At 36.2% G+C, this 19,842-nt stretch overlaps 2 protein-coding genes across 2 annotated transcripts in view; one reads left to right on the top strand and one right to left on the bottom strand.

Moving 5' to 3' along the window:
- The window catches only part of DYNC1I1 (dynein cytoplasmic 1 intermediate chain 1), a 204,736-nt gene extending 188,115 nt beyond the window's left edge, over positions 1-16,621 (top strand). Inside the window, exon 17 of the mRNA XM_081343261.1 lies at positions 15,685-16,621. Coding sequence (XP_081199387.1) covers positions 15,685-15,795 — 111 coding nt within the window. The 3' untranslated portion in view covers positions 15,796-16,621. The remainder of the gene's footprint in view (positions 1-15,684) is intronic.
- A 1,627-nt stretch (positions 16,622-18,248) lies between these two features.
- Positions 18,249-19,842, bottom strand: part of SLC25A13 (solute carrier family 25 member 13) — a 156,907-nt gene continuing 155,313 nt past the window's right edge. The window contains exon 18 of the mRNA XM_081343773.1: positions 18,249-19,816. Coding sequence (XP_081199899.1) covers positions 19,639-19,816 — 178 coding nt within the window. The 3' untranslated portion in view covers positions 18,249-19,638. The remainder of the gene's footprint in view (positions 19,817-19,842) is intronic.

The following is a 19,842-nucleotide window of genomic DNA, read 5'->3' as shown; positions in this document are numbered from 1 at the left end:
ATTGCTTGAGCATGACTCATATTTTTGGCTTGTGCGTGCTTTCTTGGGAGCCGCTTTGGCTTGCAAATGACTGCAAAACATCTTGGTATATCGTTATCATAATTGCTAAACTGTCTGAAGTCATAATACTCAAATTTCTGCTATGGCACTAGTAGGACACTTGCTTTATTTATTTATTATTGGGATTTGGGTGTGGGTTTTCTGAAATACATACATATAATTTTTTCTCATTCTGAGTGATCTGACAGACACTAGAAATACCTGAATTGACAGTATAATCTCTTCATGTCTGTTGTCTGGAGTCTAGACGGGTTGGAGATATGGCTGATTTCTCATTCTTGAAGCTACTAGGGATATAGTGTTCATCTCTTTTGCATCAGCCATTAAAATTGAGTTATCTATGTTTTATCTATGTTGTGTGTTTTGATTTCTATATTTTCCTCTTCACTTGAGAAGCACAGTTAGAGCTCAATACAAAATACATGAGAAATGGAAGTTAAAATCAGAATCCAGTTGGGTCATGTATTAGCATCCTTTGTATTAACTGATTTGTAGAATGGGATTTTGCAGCCAAGGTGACTTAAGTTCTGTCCTCACTACTGATCCTAGAATGATCTTCTATTCTTGTGTCACTGTGTTTTTCTGGGGCTACTCTGTCTCTTCTGCAGCTGAGTTGATTGACTTCTAGCTCACCTGCTTCAAAGAAAATGCTGCAAATTATGTTTTGCAGCACAGATCTCGACTTACAACGTAATTGAGACCAGAATTTCCACTCTTCAATAATGTGGACATTAAGTGATTCACACCTGATTTTAGGATCCTTTTTGCAATAGTTTTTAAGTGAATCATCACAGTTATTAAGCATAAAGACATGCCAGTTGCCAAATGCCCAAATTTTGATCATATGATTATGGTGATGTTGCAAATGTTGTAAAGGCCAGTTGTAAGTCACTTTTTTCAATAACATCAGTGGTGACAAATTCCTCTTAGTTGAGGATTACCTGTATTTCCTTTGCAAGTGTGGGTGTGTGGCAGATTTCCAGTGGGAATTCACATATTATTTTAGTTCCTTCGATTCCCTTCCCTCCATAGTCATGGCACTTTACAAGGCATCTCCATCAGTTTTGGACCATTTTTGAAGATGGATATCATTCATGTTCTCTAAGCAAGAGCCAGTTTGATTTGCCCCAGAATAATAAAGACACAGGAGTGGGGAGCTGGGGAGGCAGAGTTCTGGTATTTTTGTGAAATTCTGGACCAACAATAAAGGCGGTATCTGAGAGTTGTGGAAAGATTACTGTTTGCATTTGAAAGCATATTTGGAAGTATTATTGTACCCTTTGTACAGCATCTCCTGTGAAAATTCTAATATACTTTCTGCAGTAGGTGCACAACACTTACTGCAAGATCTTTATTGTCCTTTTCCAGTAATTTAACTAAAATACTTCTGTTTTGTTGCACACAAATTGCCTTGTGGACATTTGTGATGATGCACTAGAGCTTCTTCCCCTATTTGTACTAGCTGATAGTATTGGAAGAGGTTTGGGTGCATGCATAGTACCTGTGCTGAAGCTCTTTCAGCTTTTGCAAATACCAGGCTGCCCAAGAACCAAGGCAGGTAGACTCTTGGCTTTGCCTTTGTCTTCAAAGCTCCACTGAAACATGAACTTTTCTCAAGTTTCTCCTTCTCTTTCCAATGGAATTTGCAAAATTCAAGGTGCTAAGGGTTTTTTATCTTGTTTTTCTTCTCCTCTCTCTCCCTCTCTCTTTGTCTGTGTGTGTTGGTGGTGGATTTTGTTGCTGTTTGATCTGCAGCAACTTGAGATGGAATGGTGCTTTTTATTTCTTCTTAGCATTTCAAGATAAGCAGAAGTGAAGAATATGACACACATTGCCTTCAAATAGCTACTAAGCGTTTGGGGAGTAAAAATGGTGGTGAATAGCCCAGCTTAGTATTGTTGAAATAAGTAAAGCTAATTTTCACTAAGGTGATCTCCTAGTTGGCCCATAAGTGATTTAAGATGATTGTAGCTTGTAAGGTTTACGTTCCCTCCTCAAATGTCATACAAAATAAAGTATTGCCAGCAAGAAGGCAACTTAGTCTATTAGTTTCTTTGTCCTGATCTCTAGCAAGAAGATTCTATTTTAAAAAAGACAGCTCTCTGTTGGAAGATTGGAAAATAAAAAGGTCAACCAGGAGCTTTAAGTTGATTCTGGATAGAAAACTGAATCAGCATGTAGATTACTGGTTTGCAGAGTTCAATCATTCTTTGTTAATATCAATTATATTTCAGTTTAAATAGCCGGGTTTATTTCTTTTATCTTTCTACATTTAACTTATGTGTATACATAAAAGAGTATTGCCTAATAATGTGAGTAAATAAGCAGGTCTTTATGACAAAGCTTTTGTCTTAAAAGTTGGTTGGGCTTTGGTGAACCTCAGAAATACAAGTTAATCATACTTGTGCTATAAAAATTTGGATGGCAGAAAAAAATAATCCTCCGACACATTCTATTAATACCAATTTCTGCTACACAAATTTAATAGAACTAAGAAAGGTATCTCAGCGTAGTTTTTTTTTGTCTGATGTGCTTAAAAATGTGTCCCTCATCCTCAATTTTTTTTAGGGAAACGTAAGATAACTTTACTAAACAAATTCCTGAATTTAAAGTCTCAAAAATAAATATCTTCCAAGAATGACACTAGGTGGAAATTCTCTACTGGTAATTAAGTCCACAGAATTTTGTAATATTGCATTACAAATATTTTATTAATATTGCATTATACATATATGCTGCACAATATTACTAAAAGGCATATTTCATACAATTTTGTAACATTGTAGAGCATTCTAATGAGAGACTATAAAAAAAGCATTTAAAATGCTAATTATCCAAAAGCAAAAGTAAAACATAGTTACTTACTTTTTGTTTTTGTTACTTACAAAAAATAAAGCAGATTGACTAAGAAATAATTACAGCTATCTGTAGTAAGGGAGCTAAATGAAAAAATGATCAGCACCAAATTTGGCGTAAAACTGTACTGCATTAATGTAGTGGAATAATTATTTTCACAATTCAAGCTAACAGACATGCTCTTCCTGATTGGCATCAGCATATGTTTTCTGGAGAAATGGTTTCTGAAATAAGAATTAGTTTGTATAATTAATCATCTTTATGTTCTTCTGCGGTTTAAACTGTTGCTTTCAATAGCAACCTTGGTCATGACAGATCACTTAATTACAGTGTTAAAAACTTTTTTAATGATTGGTAAAGTTGTAAGAAAGATGGAGGTTTGTTATGATAAGGTACAGATTAGCTTAAAATTACAGAATGTTAAAGTACAAATCAGGTTATTAATGCGTTTCTTAGAAACGTAGAAGCACCATGCCTGATGTACAATTTTAAGCTATTTACAGACTTTGCAGACTTAAGTGATGTGCAGACTGCACATTACTCAAATAGCCAGATTTGATGGCATTTAAAAAGCAAGTCTTAATAACTGATGGAATTTGGGAAATTGGAAATAAACTTTTGCATTGGTGAAACATGTGGCCACAGCTACCTACTTTAAACAATATAATGCAGTGCAATTTAAAACTTTGTTTAATAGTAACGTGGGCCCAACAAAGCATGATAATTGAAAAGGAAAATTAAAACTACAGCTTTCTTTTAGTGAGTCAAACCCAGTCTTAAAAGATTCTTCAGATGTTTTTGGAATTTATTTATTTATTTATAGTTTATTTATTTTGATTCTTTCACATCAGTGTTGCCATCTGGCAAATGTTTGGACAAATGTCTGCAGTTTTCTTCGCAAAATTCTAGAAGTGATTTGTCATTGCCTTCTTCCTAGGGCTGAGAAAAAGTGACTATCCCAAGGTTACCCAGCTTGCTTTGTGCCCAAGGTGAGACTAGAACTCACACTGGTTTTTAGCCTGGTTCCCTAACCACTGCGTCAAACTAGCTCTCAATATTTGACATAAGCCAATTTTGAACTGACATAAGACCAACTGACAAAAAACCAATTGACACAAGCCAACCAAAAAGCCAATTTTGAAAACAAACTGACAAAGAATAAGAAAATTTATGTACAAGAGGAGGCAGAGCTGGGGCAGAGTTAAGCAAGTCAACAGCCTAGAGCACAGGTCTGCAACCCGCAGCTCCGGAGCCGCATGTTATCACAAATAGTCTAAGCCCAACCCCTTTTGAATTCCATCGATCCTTATCTGGTATTTATGTAGCGCAGGGGTGTCAAACTCAATTTCATTGAGGGCCGCATCAGCATTGCGGTTGCCCTCAGGGGGCCGGGTGGGTGTGGCCTGGGTGGGTGTGGCCTGCTGGGTGGGCGTGGCTAGAGTGGCTATGGCCTACTGGGTGGGCGTGGCCAGCTCTACATCGTTCGCATCAAGGGTGCCTATGGGGGCCTGGGCAGGAGTGGGACAGATCTGAGGGTCTCTGGCAGAAGGAGGGTCTCTGGGCCAGGGCCAAGGCAGTGGGGGCCGTTCCCTTACTGTTTCCAGGATGGCTTCGCGGGCCGCATGAAACCACTTCGCGGGCCGGATCCGGCCCCCGGGCCTTGTGTTTGACATGTCTGATGTAGCGTATGGCTGGTCACACACAGAATTAAAAGCACTTCATATTTACAAGTTAGAACAGTTAAAACATTTTTTTTAAAAAAAGAAGCAATTATAAAACCTAAGAGGAAAACAGAAATAACATTTCAGAGTTTAATCTCGAGTTTGGAGATCCAGTCAGTAGCTGCCGTTGTTACGCAGAGGAAGTCCTTAAAATCTCCTGGGTATCTTCTATTAGTGCACCTTATCTGGTGCCAGCTTGATATCAAATATTAGTTGACTAGATTTGTGTGTATAAGCTTGAACAAGAAATCTCTTTAACTGCAACTTATGTATCGTCCTGGTTCTTTTGCCTGACAATAAGTATTTGTCCTGAGACAGTAGCCTTTATACCAAGTCTTTTTACCTTGATGGTTCATGTATTAAAAACCTACTGATCTGTTTTTAGACAGCCTAAGTTTAAGTTATTTTAAGCAGAGGAATCAGCTGGAAGGGGACAAATAATAAGAGAATCATGGTATTATTCCAATGCAAGCTATATTTTTGTAGTGATGTACAAAAGAGGCAGAATCTGTGTTGCAATGACATGATACAATTTTTGTCACATCACTTCTGATTTTAAGCCTGTCAGTTAACATCTTAAATAAGTTCATCTTCAAAAGATTAATTTAGTTATGCCTTTTGCCTGAAACTTTGGAGAAACATTGTCACTCATGTGGACTAGGATAGGCAATAAGGCTATTTTTCATGCATGGCCAAGCTTCTATCCATTATAACTCTGTTTTCTAAAAAAAGAAAAGGTTTAAGTATCATCCTCTATAATTGTATTTTCAGAATGTCTATGGCTGCATTAACAGTAATAAAAAACAATTAAAAGAAAGTATGGAGAACACGGCTCTTGGAATTCTTTCCAACTCCTTTATTAGCAGAGGTCACTGAAAGCATCTAGTTGTGTGTTGTATCTCTGTGTAGGTTCCTGCTTTCCCCTATTGTTTTGTATGTATGAGGGTACTGGGCAGCATAAGGGAACTGGACATGTTTTAATATGATTCTCTGATTACTTACATTGGAACATTTAGATGGAAAGAATGCTACCCAACAGTTTTTTCTTAAGTGTTCTTAGCTTTTAGTTGAAAGTTTTTTAAAAAAACATATGATGAGATGATAATGGTCATAGAAAATATGTCGAAACATTCTAGTTCTGAATAAAGATTCACAAAAGGACTCTGATCTGAAACATTGCAGACAAAAGAAATATTCCCATATTGATCCCATGAGTGTCTTTGAAGTTCAAGCCTGCATATCCTTATAATATTACTGGCAGGAGTATGACTGAATGGAGAAGTGACAAATTCTTTTTTCTTATGAAGACTAAGAAAGATTGAAGAATGGATTTATTACACCTAAATAGAAATTACTTCTGTTTGAATTTTGTTGGGAAAATAAACCCACTGTGGAGACTGAATCTGTTATATTTAATAGGACAACAAATGATAATAAATGGAGATATTTGATCCAGGATGAATTAACTTTTAACTTTTGGGATGATTTAAGATAGATAAGATGCTATGGCAAACTTTCTATGAGTATGTTACAGTTTGTATGCATAGGTAACAGTTTATAAACAGAGGGTTTTGAAACCTTAATCTTGTCTGTTTATTATTATTATTACTCTTCCTGTTAACTATAACTATTTTGTCATTAGTATATAAAAGACAGGACAATAATTTGCAAATAAATTACTAATTTAAAAAAAATGAGGGGGGCTGTTTCACATGGGGTGGAAACTAATATTGTAGTAATGTATTAATCAGTATTCAATGAGGAGGGGATAATGTGTTTTTTGTGGAGATTTTTCTTTTCTTTTTTAATGTCTTGACTGTTCTGTGTTTTTCTTATTTTTTTGTCTTTTTTGGAGTTTTGTATTTTAATTTTCTTTTGAATAAACTAAAAAATAGAATGGAAAAAAAGGAAAGAATAAAAACAATTGAGCCTGCCGTCCAGGATACAACAGGTTCAGAAAAAAACATACCGTAGGTAAACTGAATTAACATTTGAAATATTAATACATACATTAGATGGCACATTGCTATTTTTGCTACCACTTTGGTTAAACCTACTTATAAGTTTGTCATCGGTTGACTGTTGGTACTTTTTGTTTTTCGTATTAAATTTCTTGGTTACCATCTTTTCCTATAACATATTTAAGAACCTATATTGAAACTGTTTCTGTTAGCTGAGTTGAACCAAAAGCTTCAGAATTTCCAGAAAGAATGCTATTGCTAAGCACATTGATTTGTGCTTTAAATTGTAAGCCGCCCTGAGTCTTCGGAGAAGGGCGGGATATAAATGGGATTAAAAAAAATATTAACAAATGAAAATTAAATAACTAATCTAAAGTAATAATGATTTTAGGTCAGGCATGTAGTTCAATGCTAGAGCACATGCTTTATTTATGAGACTGTCACTCTAGCCTATGTAGCATAAAAATTTGCTAGTAGGATTGTCTAGCATGGTATCCTGCATTGTAAAGAGTATGTTAGCTTGATTTTTAGCAACTTTGGCTTCAAAGTATACTTAGTTAGGCGAAGAAAGGCTATTTAATTTCAGCCCTCTTAGATTCAGATTAGGAATCAAGACCATAGGGTCACTTGTTAGTGCACTTTCTCAAGAATTTAGTCCATTTGATGTTTCTAGAACAGCAGGATGGAGAAGGCAGAACTAAACTTTTCAGTGTAAGGTATGGGAGTTTCAGCAATGTCTTCCAAGTTATGAAGTTTGGTCCAGTGTGGAGTCTTTTTGGGTGGTAGTTCTTAAGTTCCCAGCACCACCGCCATGTCCGTTTGAACAGTATAGAAACAGAGTTCATAGCAGAAGTTAATTGAGACAAACCCTTGCAAATTAAATTTAAAGAAGGGCAGTCTACACAGTTCTTCTGATACCTGCTATGCAGTGGATGGAAGCAGTCTTCAGTCTGCCTGTGGTATTTCACCCCTTCAGTTATGCACACCAGTGTATACATAGAGCTGATTAAAATCATCTGCATGCAGTTTTCTGGCTTCAGCCTCCTTGCCAGTGGTTTCATCCATTGTTAGCACGGAGGCTGGGTTCCCCGAGAGTTAAGCAGAGCGGTGCGCTTGTTAGGCTCTGGGTTCCTTTGGTGGCCTTTCTTCTAGATTACCACCCACTTTGTTTCCAGCCATGTGTGTGGCACTGGGTGCTGCCTGAAAAAATACTGACTTTTTAAAGCTATATATATATATATATATATATATATATATATATATATATATATATATATATATATATATATATATATATATATAAAGAAAAATAATGAAGGAGTTTTGATACCACCGCAGGATCAAAGCCAGAATAGGTAGTATATATAATGGTATACATTTGCCTGTACTGAATTAGCAGCAAAATATATCTTCTCGGGCCTCAGACTAATCAAACCTCTTCCAGAGGCAGAGTAAAAATGTGACATGGAAAGTTTTTCCTAGGAGATTGCAGTGCTGTAAGATTCGAAAAGGATGGGGCATATTATTGTTAAAGGGAAGTGAAAATTATCTGTATATATTTTTTTTTGTCGACTGGTGTTCTTGTCACAGTTTTATAAAGAAAAAATGTCTCTGCAGAAATCTAGATGTAAATCACAGGGCTGTGCTCTAGCATTGAACAAAGTCAGTAATGGTAAAAATAAAACATCCACCTTGACTGACAGCAATTCAAGATGGGTTTGAACTTGAGGTAGGACAGAAAAGACTCCACTGTCTCTGTTTCTGATTCATGGTCCTGTGTGGAGTTCCTCTTCTAGTATGTCAAATAGGAATTGTGTTTTTTTTTAAAAAAAAGCCTAGGTAAGTTTTTTTTGTTGACCAAAAAATACTGTGATGAGGTAGGAAAAAAAGGAGGATTATCAGATTTTGGGATGAACAGGTCCATCTTTCCATCAGAGTGGCTCTCTTTCTCAGTTGGTCCAGTTGCAGCAATTGCATAGATGGCAAGATATGTGTCGGGGGGGGGGGGGAAGGTCAAGAAATGAATTGATTGCCACATCCTATAGAAGGAATCTGATTTTCCCAATGTGTATTACAAAATTGAGAACAGTTAAGATTCTCATTCTCTCTCCCTCTCTCCCTCCTTCCCCCTCTCTCTTACATGCACACACAATTCAATTGGCAATTGGCAATTTCCAGAGATGTTAATCCAGCCACATTATCAGGTGAATCTTTCCTGCCTTAGAAAATCAAGCAGCTAGAAATGAACTAATGCTACTTATTCAATATTTCTGCTTCTTAAGTTCTCTGGAATCTCAAGTGGGGAAGCAGAAGCCAGAACATTTACCTTAATAGCTTCAAAGAATCTTTACTTGGTTGGTGGCTTACTTGAAGAGTAATGTTTGACAGTATTCATCTAGGATGCAGAGCCAATACGATCTAGAGGCTATAGGAAATCTTACAGTAGATCTCAATGCTGAATGCTTTTCTTAGAGCAACTTGTATAGTAAATAGGATGATGGAAACTGTTTAGAACAAACAGTTAATAGTAATGCTCTCTTGAGATACGAGTTTTCTGAAATGATTTTGTTAAATTGAAAGATTACAAGGCTGCTGGTAAACCACACTTTTAACTTTATTTGTAAGTTTCATCTTAATCATTATAACCTATTTGTCTTGCTGATGCTATTGGAGGAACCAAACTAAAATTAACTCAAATTCTTTTTCGTGGTCCTTAATTAGCCAGCTTTGCAAAATCTTTTTAACTAGTTCTCTTGGAGCCACACATAATTAAGAACAGAGAATATCAAAATGAGAATGCCACGATGCGAATTTCTGTAAAATAACATTCCTCTTTCCAAATAAAGGCTTCTTTCACCGAATATGAAGAAAAAAATATGATGAAATAGATGCCATCCAAAACATTTTTGCATCTGAAAAAGAAAACTAAAACGGCTTTCTCCCATTTTCAATTTTGTGAAATGGCCAAATAAATGGGGGTTGAACACTGAAAACAATGCCACAATGCCTGCAGGTCAGTTCCTAAGACAAAGTGCTTCCCATCCTTGAGTTTTAGAAAATTCTGAAAAATAGCAAAATAATTTTACATTTGGAGAAGAAATTGTAACACTGTGTAAAAAGGTTATCCAGCCATATCTTGCATAGGACAATGTGAGAAATTACTTACTAGTTAGAAGCTTATTTAAGACAGGAGAGTTGAGGACCATCAAAGTGGCAATGATATACAGGTAGTCCTCAACTTACAACAATTCCTTTGGTGACCATTCAAAGTTACATCATCACTGAAAAAGTGACCTACGACTATTTTTTTCACTTACGACCATCACATCATCCCCACGGTCACATGATCAAATTTGAGATGCTTGGCAGATGACTCATATTTATGACAGATGCACTGTCCAGGAGCCATGTGATCACCTTTTGTGACCTTCTGACAAGCCAGATCAGTGGGGAGCCAGTTTCATTTAACAATCATGTTACTAATGTACAACTGCAGTGATTCACTTAACAACTGTGGCAAGAAAATTCGTAAAACGGGGCAAAACACATTTAATAAATGTTTCACTTAGCAACAGAAATTCTGGACTCAGTTATGGTCCTAAGTTGACAACTACCTGTAAAGTGGCTACATCAAACCTAAGGGCAGGGTTTTCTCATTATTTTGTTGAGGGTTTTAAAATATTTAGCATATTGGAATTTTTTTAAAAAATCTTTAAACTCTACTTTGGGAGTCAAGCTATATATTTTTTGGTTTCTTCTGCCCAGAAATGATGAGAAACAAACTTCATTTTTGACCATCATCATTTAACAATTGATATTTCCTGAAATAATCAAAGGCTGGGTTGTTTTGGATTGACTAACTATCTTGCTGTATTCCAGAATACCCTGAAGTTTTTTTTTATCAATTATTAGTGACAAAGAGCTCTGAGTTGGATACAGCAAAAATAAGGATCAAGTGAGAAAACAATATAATGATGCAGCCTTCATCTACTTTCTGAGGCATTGTACCAGATTTAAATTACCAATTTGGAAAGGATCAATTTCACTTAAGTTGATAAGAAATACACTCTTATGCAAAGGGTATCCACTTAAATTTAGTACTTTTCCTGCCCGCACCCCTGTGGGGCACAATTGACAGTTTTGCAGTGGGAAATTATATGTAAGAAGCGATACTCTTAGCATGGTATAAATGAAATTGTATGACTTTGTCTGGAATTAATTAATTTCTGAAATTAATTAAAAAGTACTGGAATCTTTGCCCCTCCTTAAAAGGTATATCCAGTAGAAAGATAGTTGCTCTGAGTTGCATTTTTACTTAAGTCACAAAATGGCTTTTTCTTTAGCAAGGACTTGGAAGCCTTCAGCATTTTTACTATATGTTTGTAGTGGAAGTCACTATGGCCTGGAGGAGAAGGGAAATTGCTCCCATAGTTGAATCCATGCCAGAGAGATTTGGAACATAAAAGCTGTTGTGTACAATAAAGACAGTTTTCTAAGAATATAGAAAAGCAGACTTGACTTACAGTCCCACTTTTGTGCATTATGGGACAGTATTTTGTATCAGGACATCCATTTTTGAAGTATTTACGTACTGCCATAGAACTAACAAAACCATAACTTTGTATGTACTAACCAATTCCAATTTATTTTAGATTATTATTGATGCTGATAGTATTATCTCTGTGTGAGCAGGCATTCATAATTATCTTTGGGGCAATATTGCTTGCATTTCCATAAGATTCATTTTCTGTTGCTATTTTGCGGTGAAATAAATATAAAATTAAAATAAAGTAAAATTATTCGTTTTAATTACTCCACTTCCTTAGAGGAGTGCATATTATAGCCTCCTTGATTAGTTTGTGTAAATTCTCATACCTTTCCTGTGCTGGGCAGACACCTTTGATGATATAGCTAGAGAGGTCTGGGAAATGAAGAAGGGGAATTGAATTACAGTTTCTCTTGTGCCCTGGGCTAGATCCTAATGATTTGCAAAAGGATAAATATTTTATTTGATTCTAAATTTTATAAAAGCAGTAATCTGGGGAATTGATTCAAATTTTAATGGAGCATATACTTTAGCATGGAGAATTTTCTAGTGGAAATCTCTAGTGGGACTGGGAAAAGGTTGTCTGAATCTGCAGAATTCCAACAAGTTGAGGTGGTATAAGGCAATCTTGTTCGTTAACAATGAATTCTAGTAGTGAATGATAATCCCTTACATTGGATAGATCAGGGGTCCCCAATCCCCAGTCTGTGGGCCGGTATGGGCCATGGCATGTCAACAACAGGTCCACACAAACAAGCAAAGCCTCATCTGTGGGATGCAGGCAGCACACAAAACCATGCAGTCTCTGGTCCATGGAAAAAAGCTTTCTCCATGGAACTGGTCCCTGGTGCCCAAAAGGTTGGGGACCTCTGGGCTAGATGCTTGGTGCTCTGTACATTCTTACAGAAAAAATGAACATCAAGCTATTCTGGGACTAAACATTTTGCTGAAGTAGGTATTGCTTCCCCCCCCTCTCAAAAAGCATTATCGTGAACCAACACAACACTGGATGTGATGCCATAGAAAATCCTGCCAAATATGAAGTTGCCAAAGGAGTACTGCTAGTGAAGTTCAGAAGTCTACTGTGAAATGTTATGAAAACTCACGAGGAGCCATGCATAACAAGGGTGGGGGTATGCTGACTTCCGGTGTGATGTTGGTTCATGATAATGCTCGTCCGCACACCACTAGATTTACCCAAGAACTTTTGAAGCAGTTCTGTTGGGATGTTTTTGATCACACACACACACACACACACACACACACACACACACACACACACACACCCTGCATAGCCCAGATTTGGCACCGAGCGACTACTACTAAGGTATTTCAAACCTTGTAAGACATTGTGACAAGCGCCTCAATTTGAATGGCGATTATATCAAAAAGTAATGCAATGTTGTAGTTTTCTAATGTGCATAATAAATGTTCTGAATCTGTATCATTGATTACCAAATGGAGGTTTATTTCCAAATGTTAACCCCCAGTCTGTTTCAGAAAACCTTGAGGCTCCAATGGTGCCAGTGGAAGCTTTCAGTTATATGGGAGTAGGGTTAGGTAGTTTGCTTCTGAAAGAAAAGAAAAATTCAGAGAGACACAGGAAAAGCACAAAAACTAGATTAAATAATTTGGACAAATTTTTCACTATTTTATCTTATAGAAAAGTTAGGTTTGCATGTATAATGTATCTTAAGGTCTTTCTATAATTTTTTGCCCTGCACTATAATGCTGAAAAGAGGAATCTTCTAGTCCATATCATTATTTTAACTGGGGATTTCAAGGTCAATATAATCTTTTTAATTGATTTTAAGTTTTGTAATTGTTGTATTGTTTTTAAAAAAACCTTGTGAACCGCCCTGAGTCCTACGGGAGAAGGGCGGTATATAAATTGAATAAATAAATAAATAAATAATTTAATATTCTTAATGTATCCATATGAAACCCATAAACAAACTCATCTCTGCCTCCTATGAACACAAAAAAGGTCCACTGTATCAAGCCAAGGATGAGGTAATCTAGCATTCTCAACCAGATGCATATAAGAAACTCATGAACTTGGATAGCCCATACAAGTCGCTCCCAAAGACTGGTCTTCTTCCATTGTTCAAAGTTACTACTTGCCATTTAGGATGTAGTGCACAGTTGTTCAGCTTCTAACCCTAGATAACCTGATCCTCCATGCATTTTAAAACCATAGTAGTGACCATTGCCAAATCTGTCCACTGCAAATTCCATTGTTTAATCATTTGTTGTGTAAAAAAAGTCCTTTTACTGGTATTATATCCTGTCATGTCCTCCCTGATCAATTTTTGTTCCAAGTTTGCTTATTATCAACTTATTCATGAATAAGTATTTGGTGCTTCCCCAATAATTTTATCTTATCTCTTCCGCCTTTCTTTTCATAATATTGTTCTCTTACATTACCCAATTGCCTACTGAATCTCTGTCTCTTCCTGAACCCATTTGTCCCAACCCCTTTCTCAACTTTATTTACTTTGAGATGATTTGGAAATGAAGTTATTGACACTTAGCTTTGTGTTATATGAAGTCAAAAGAAATCCGTTATTCTAAAAGTACATATAGAAATGTACAACTAAGCTTGTGAAAAGTCTGTGAAATTTGTGTCCTCTGAACTAAATCTTTTAAATACTTCTTAATGTCACTAAAATTTACTTATTGTAATCTGAGATATTTCTTTATTTTATAATCTCTGATATTATGTTAATGGAAAGTTGCTGGAAACATTGCTAGGTTTAATGGCTGTCAGGCAAAGAAAGAACATACAGATAAGGCGTATACTGTACCTAATGTCTTCCAACAGTTTCTTTCTCTCACAAACATCTGGGGAGAAACTATAGACTTAATACTCAACCATAAAAGAACATGGTTGATATAAATTCATTGTTTCTTACCTCAGCAGCTTTAAGATGTGTGGATATCGCCACCCAGACTACCCTGAGCCAGCCTGAAACCTGCTTCAGTTGCAAATGCTATTCTAAATCTTAGTTATGAAAATATACATTGAGAAACAACTTCAATTTTGTTTTGCATTCTCAAATATTGTAACTAAATTGTAGATAGCAAGGATTTTCTTGGCCTTCCCTCTGAAGCATCATAGGGATCGGATATTTATGCATAGTTTTAAGTAATGAACCAGTGTTTGAAGGTTATCTTTTTAGTTTGCTTTTGACTTAGAGCAGTGATGGCAAACCTTTTAGAGACCGAGTGCCCAAACTGCAACCCAAAACCCATTTATGTATCGTCGGGTGCCAGGTGGGGTGGCCCATTGGGTGGGTGTGGCCCATTGGGTGGGCATGGCTGCAGTGGTAACGGCACTGGGTGGGACTAAAAAATTCAATTAATCAATTCCAACTTTGTGAGATCTTTTTTTTTCCCCATGAGAAGTTGAAATTGATTGATTGATTGAACCTTTTTTTTATTTTGCATACAGCAGTGGAGGCCTAAAGCAAAAAGATTTTATAAAACCCAGCTGAAGGCCTTGGACTGGGGCGACGGCACGTGCCCACAGAGCGGGCTCTGCGTGCCACCTGTGGCACGCGTGCCCAAGGTTCACCACCACGGGCTTACAGTAATTATAAAAACAGGGGAACATCATTTGTTCAAGGCTTTCTAATTTCTTTTTTGTTTTCCTTTGCCATCTTGAGTTTGAACAAATCTACTTAAAATATTTGTTTAGCAACAACAGGTGTAGAATTCAACAGATAAATTTGACGTTTGCAACACTGATTCTGGCTTGTTCAGCCTGATATGGAAATATTGCACTCGAAGCAAAAAGTCTGATCATAATTTATAGTCATGTAAACAGAGATGCACACTGTGCACAACCAGTTTTCTGGTATGACAATTCTAGGATTCTTTTTGGACATACATAAACCAAGTGAACTAAAGCAGGTTTAGACTGCTTTTAACTCCTGACACACACAAACCCGCAAAGCTCTTTTAACTAATTGCTTTAGCTATGCCAACCATTTATTCATGCATGGTAGTTTTTAGTTTCAAATTATTGAATTATCTCCTTTGTTCATCTCTTTCTTTGTTGGTTGAAAACCAGGCAGGCTTAATGAAGTCAGCTGCTATTGGAGAAATGGAAGGTTGATGCTTTTGTCAAAAACGTCCTTGAAAACTGGCTATCAGAGCCAGTTGTTACCAATATGGCTTCTCCACTTAGGCTCATATTTTGTAATGTGGAAATTGCAAACATTCAGATTACTTTAGGAAATCACATGTTGCCATCATAGGACATCTAGGCCACTCATGGTCACTCATTAAAATGTAAAGTTCCTTCAAGTTTATAGGAGGAAATTCTTTTGATTTCAAAGTTAAATTCACATTTGTGTCCTTGTAAAAAGGAGTCAGTCCTTCCCTCTGATACTGAAACTGGTTGTCAAAATTTTATAGGTTTTACAGTTCTAAACAATAATTGCCCTTAATGATGATTACAACAATAAACTGTTGCTTTGAAACTCCCCCCCATACACTGTAATTATATATACCTCTTATTTCTTTATCCTTACAGCTTGCTGTGCCTCACAGTGATGAATGGACTCGCTTTGCGCGCACTTTGGTAGAGATTCGGGCCAACAGAGCTGACAGTGAAGAAGAAGGCACCATGGAAATAGCTGCTTAGGAAGAAGCCTAGTTCTTCCATCCTATCTGTTGATGAAATCTTCATTGAGCATTAGTTCAGTACACTGTTGCTAGCAGTCTTCCTGCCAGCATTACTTATCAGGTTCTTTCCTACTAATCATGCTGTGCTTAGTAGCCTGGAAGTATTCAAATAGTTTCATCTCATGTTTCTCCTAGCAATTATAAATAAGAAAAAAAGAAAGTTATGTTGCTGCCTAGTTGATTAGTAATTGCAACAAGCAATTAAAAAACTAGGTAAACTTGGGCTCACAACCTTTTTGAGGGGGGGGGCAGTCCAGGTAAATCTATATGAAGTCAGATATGATTGGATGCAGATGTGATGTGCTTTGTGACCTAGGAGTGGGCCAAAGATTTTAGATGTGGTGTTTCACATGGTGGCTTACATAATGAATGGATTATGTACTGCATCTATACTATATAAATATGGCTAATCATTACTGGTTGCGGTCTGCATGGAACATATTTATTTGAAAGCAGTAAAGCATGTGTATAATGAATCATTCATTGCCTTCCCATGCATGCTGGAATAATCTTGAATTCCAAAATAACAATTACAGGAAGTCACTTTGTAATAAAATGGTATTTGTAATAGGTTGAATAAATCAAACTTTAAAAATACCTGTGATTTCCTGGCAGTTTAATATTTCATGTTGGTCACATATATTTGTTACAAATCAATAGTAACCATCTGAATTGGGCTGCAATTGCTGTTACTACTAAGTCAATGTTGCAAAGTGTGCTGTAGCCATGTGTTACTGTTTTTGTATTAAACTTATCTCCAACAGTAAATGAGAGTATTTGAATAAAGAGGCTTATATAGTTGTAATATGGCTCTTTTTTGCTTTTCTTCAGAAAAGAAATCAAATTCATTCTTACAGATTAAAATGCTTCCAATGTTCCTCTAATGCCACCCTTAGGAATCAACCTGCATGGAAATTATTATTATTATTATTTTGTAACAAGGCTTGGTGATTAGATGTAGTTTTTCCCCCCAACATAATGCTTCCATAAATCCTGTGAAAATGTACGGGGTTGGCTCAAGATAACTTGCTGCATGAAAAGAACTGCTCCCACCCCAAGTCAATTTCATCCACAGAAACCAATTCAAACTAATGTGACAGAATTCTTTTCTTCATGTAAGTTAGAGCAAGTACTAGCCTTGCTTCACCATTCATGGATTTTCATGTAGAAGGCATATCCAGTCAATGGAAATATATGTTTGCTCCAAAATTGCAAAGTATCAGCTCAGAACAGAATTTATCAAGTCTTCTGTTGTTGTAATCAAAATTTTAAATCAGTATAAACTGCAGCATCAGAACTACACTTTAGGTTATGATTTTTGAATAATTTGAACTTGCAAATGGTTTTATTGAAAGCTTAAAAAATGTAAGAATAAAAAGCACTGCAAGTCTGTCTAGTGGTAGACCCATTTTGTACTGATACTCTAGAAAAGTAGAATAGGCTGACAGATTTGTCAGTAGCAAATAAGAGCTCAGCTTCCAGTAGCTTTTTTTTTCATATTAGTTCTCAACAGATGTGGGACCACATGAAGAATTATATCTTTATCTAATGGAACCCTACAACCTGTTTTAGATATTTTGGTTTCAAGAAAAGACAAATTGTGCTGTGGAAAATCAGCAACTTTCTGTTAAATTTCAGTGGTATAATTCTAAGGATGCAGGAGTTTTAGAAAGTAGCCCTTGGGGCAAAGATTTTTCCACCTTGCATAGTTCAAATTCCTCATCTGGCCTGCGGAGAAAATATAACTGCACAGTTATGCATACTTGCAACTGCTAGGAAGTATTTGTGAAGTTGGGTTTTTCTGCCCATATCTCTCAATTCTTAAAAGATTATGTCGTCAAATTGTATGGTTCTAATATTCCGAGAATCATAGACTGAAAATTAAAAATGAGAAATCCGAAGGTGTCCAACGTTTTCACTTTGGAATCTAGGAATTTTTAAATTATTTTATAAGAGTTTGGGTACATTTGTGCTGTATTACAATGTAATTTAAAAGTTGTACATATCCAATGTACATATCCAATGTACAGAAATAGTTGCTAAGTTAGAATTACAAAAAAGTTATTTTAGCACACAAGCATATAGGCGTGCACACGCACACACAAACACACATGTTGGGGATTGTTCTCAATTATTTTGATTCATCCAGAATACATGTGTGTACGACTTCTGGATTGGAAACTACATTCCAAAAAGTAATGGCAGTAACAGGACTTAAATTTATATTTAACTTTCTAGATTTAGAATCAGCAATATTACACACACACACACACACACACACACACACACACACACACACACATATATATATATATATATATATATATATATATATATATCAAATTGATAACTTTCACACAAGTATTTTCTAGTTACAACACAGCAATTAAGGCAAACACCATTAATCCAGTGCTCAAATTCTTTTATTGCATTTATTTAAACAAGCAGCAGTTACTCTTAAGTGCATTACATAAAAAATATTCCAAATATTAGTAGGGGCAAATTCCAGACCTGTTGGTAGCAGCCTCCATTCAAGTCAATGCAGCAAAGCACGGAAAATGACTGAGAGCATACAACACTATCTGTTGGTGACTCTTGTGAAATGTCATTGTGGAGAATAGGGCTACGTTCTTCCACAATTTTCATAAATTATGGAAATCTACATTTCTTTCCCAGGTTTATCTAGTCATAATTTTGTCAGCAGGAATGTAAATTGCTTAACATTTGTTTAAGTTACAAAACACATTGCCCATCAAAGCTCTATAACAGTGTTTCTCAATCCTTCAATTCCCAGAGTTCTCCAGGCAGCCTTACTGGCTGGGGGATTCTGGGAGTTGATCTTCACTCATCTTAAAGTTGCCAAGATTGAGAAACATTGCTCTATAATATAATTCAGGAATGCAATGTATGTAAAATAAATTTTCAGAGTTAGGTACGGCTCATACTGATACATTTTGAATCCTATTAAAGTTAGACTGAATATGTAATCAATGCATAATCTGATGTTTAAATAATTCTTCATATAATATGATCTCTGTTGCATATAAGAAAATCCTAGATACATACATACATATATGTGAGCGCACACCTTAATTTGTATGCATATACTGTACACACACACACACACACACACACACACACACACACGTACACACGTGAATGTATATAAGAGTATATCCAACAGAGCCATAAAGTTTGTTTTGAAAATAAGTAGTTGCTTTGGAATACCTGAAGGCATAAATTTATCATTCCTTAAACCAAAGGTATATTTCCAGGTACTGTCTGGTATCCGTACAGGGCAACTGCATGATCCCAGAAAAAGCAGCAGCTGTTTTAAGCCATTGGAGATGGGCTACATTCACATATTTGTACAGTAAAGCATATTTTTTCCCTTTGAATGTGAAGTGCTGCTCAGCCATGATACCGACTTAAACAGTCATGATGCAGAACATCTTCATCCGATGCCAAAGGCCATATTCTACCATCCCAACATTCCCTGTTTGCCCATCAACAAGAAAAATAATTAAGTATGAATCAGCCCAAGTACATTCACAATTCCAAGTATAAGTAATGATGGAGGGGGAAATACATTCATGGGTCCAAATTAACAACTATTTTAGCAGAAATGTCACAGTGATCTGACATAGGAAGCACAAATATACACCTAAACTGGAAAAATGGGGAAGGAAAAGAGATTTCTAGATAAGGCTTCGCTGAGACAGAAAAACTAAAGGATTAAAGTATAAAGATTGATCAGATACATGGGTCTTTTGCCAACCATTATTTATAAGTATGTTTTGGCTTATAATGCCGTTCTAGAGGTAGGAGACATTGATGAAAACCGAGGTAGGTAAAGTCCAAATTTACTTTCAATTCCTGCAAATGTGGCAACAGCCAGTTTGTAACCCCCAACATGGTCAGGGTTAGGTGCAGGAAGAGTGATTCTAGATTTAAGCACTGGTTCAGATCCTGCTGGCTTTCTGCAATTCAAAAAAAAAATTAAAAA

This window comes from Vipera berus (assembly GCF_964194415.1).
Source record: "Vipera berus genome assembly, chromosome: Z".
Classification (NCBI taxonomy): domain Eukaryota; kingdom Metazoa; phylum Chordata; class Lepidosauria; order Squamata; family Viperidae; genus Vipera; species Vipera berus.
Note: the sequence above shows the minus strand (reverse complement) of the source record. Positions and strands in the feature narration are given on the sequence as shown.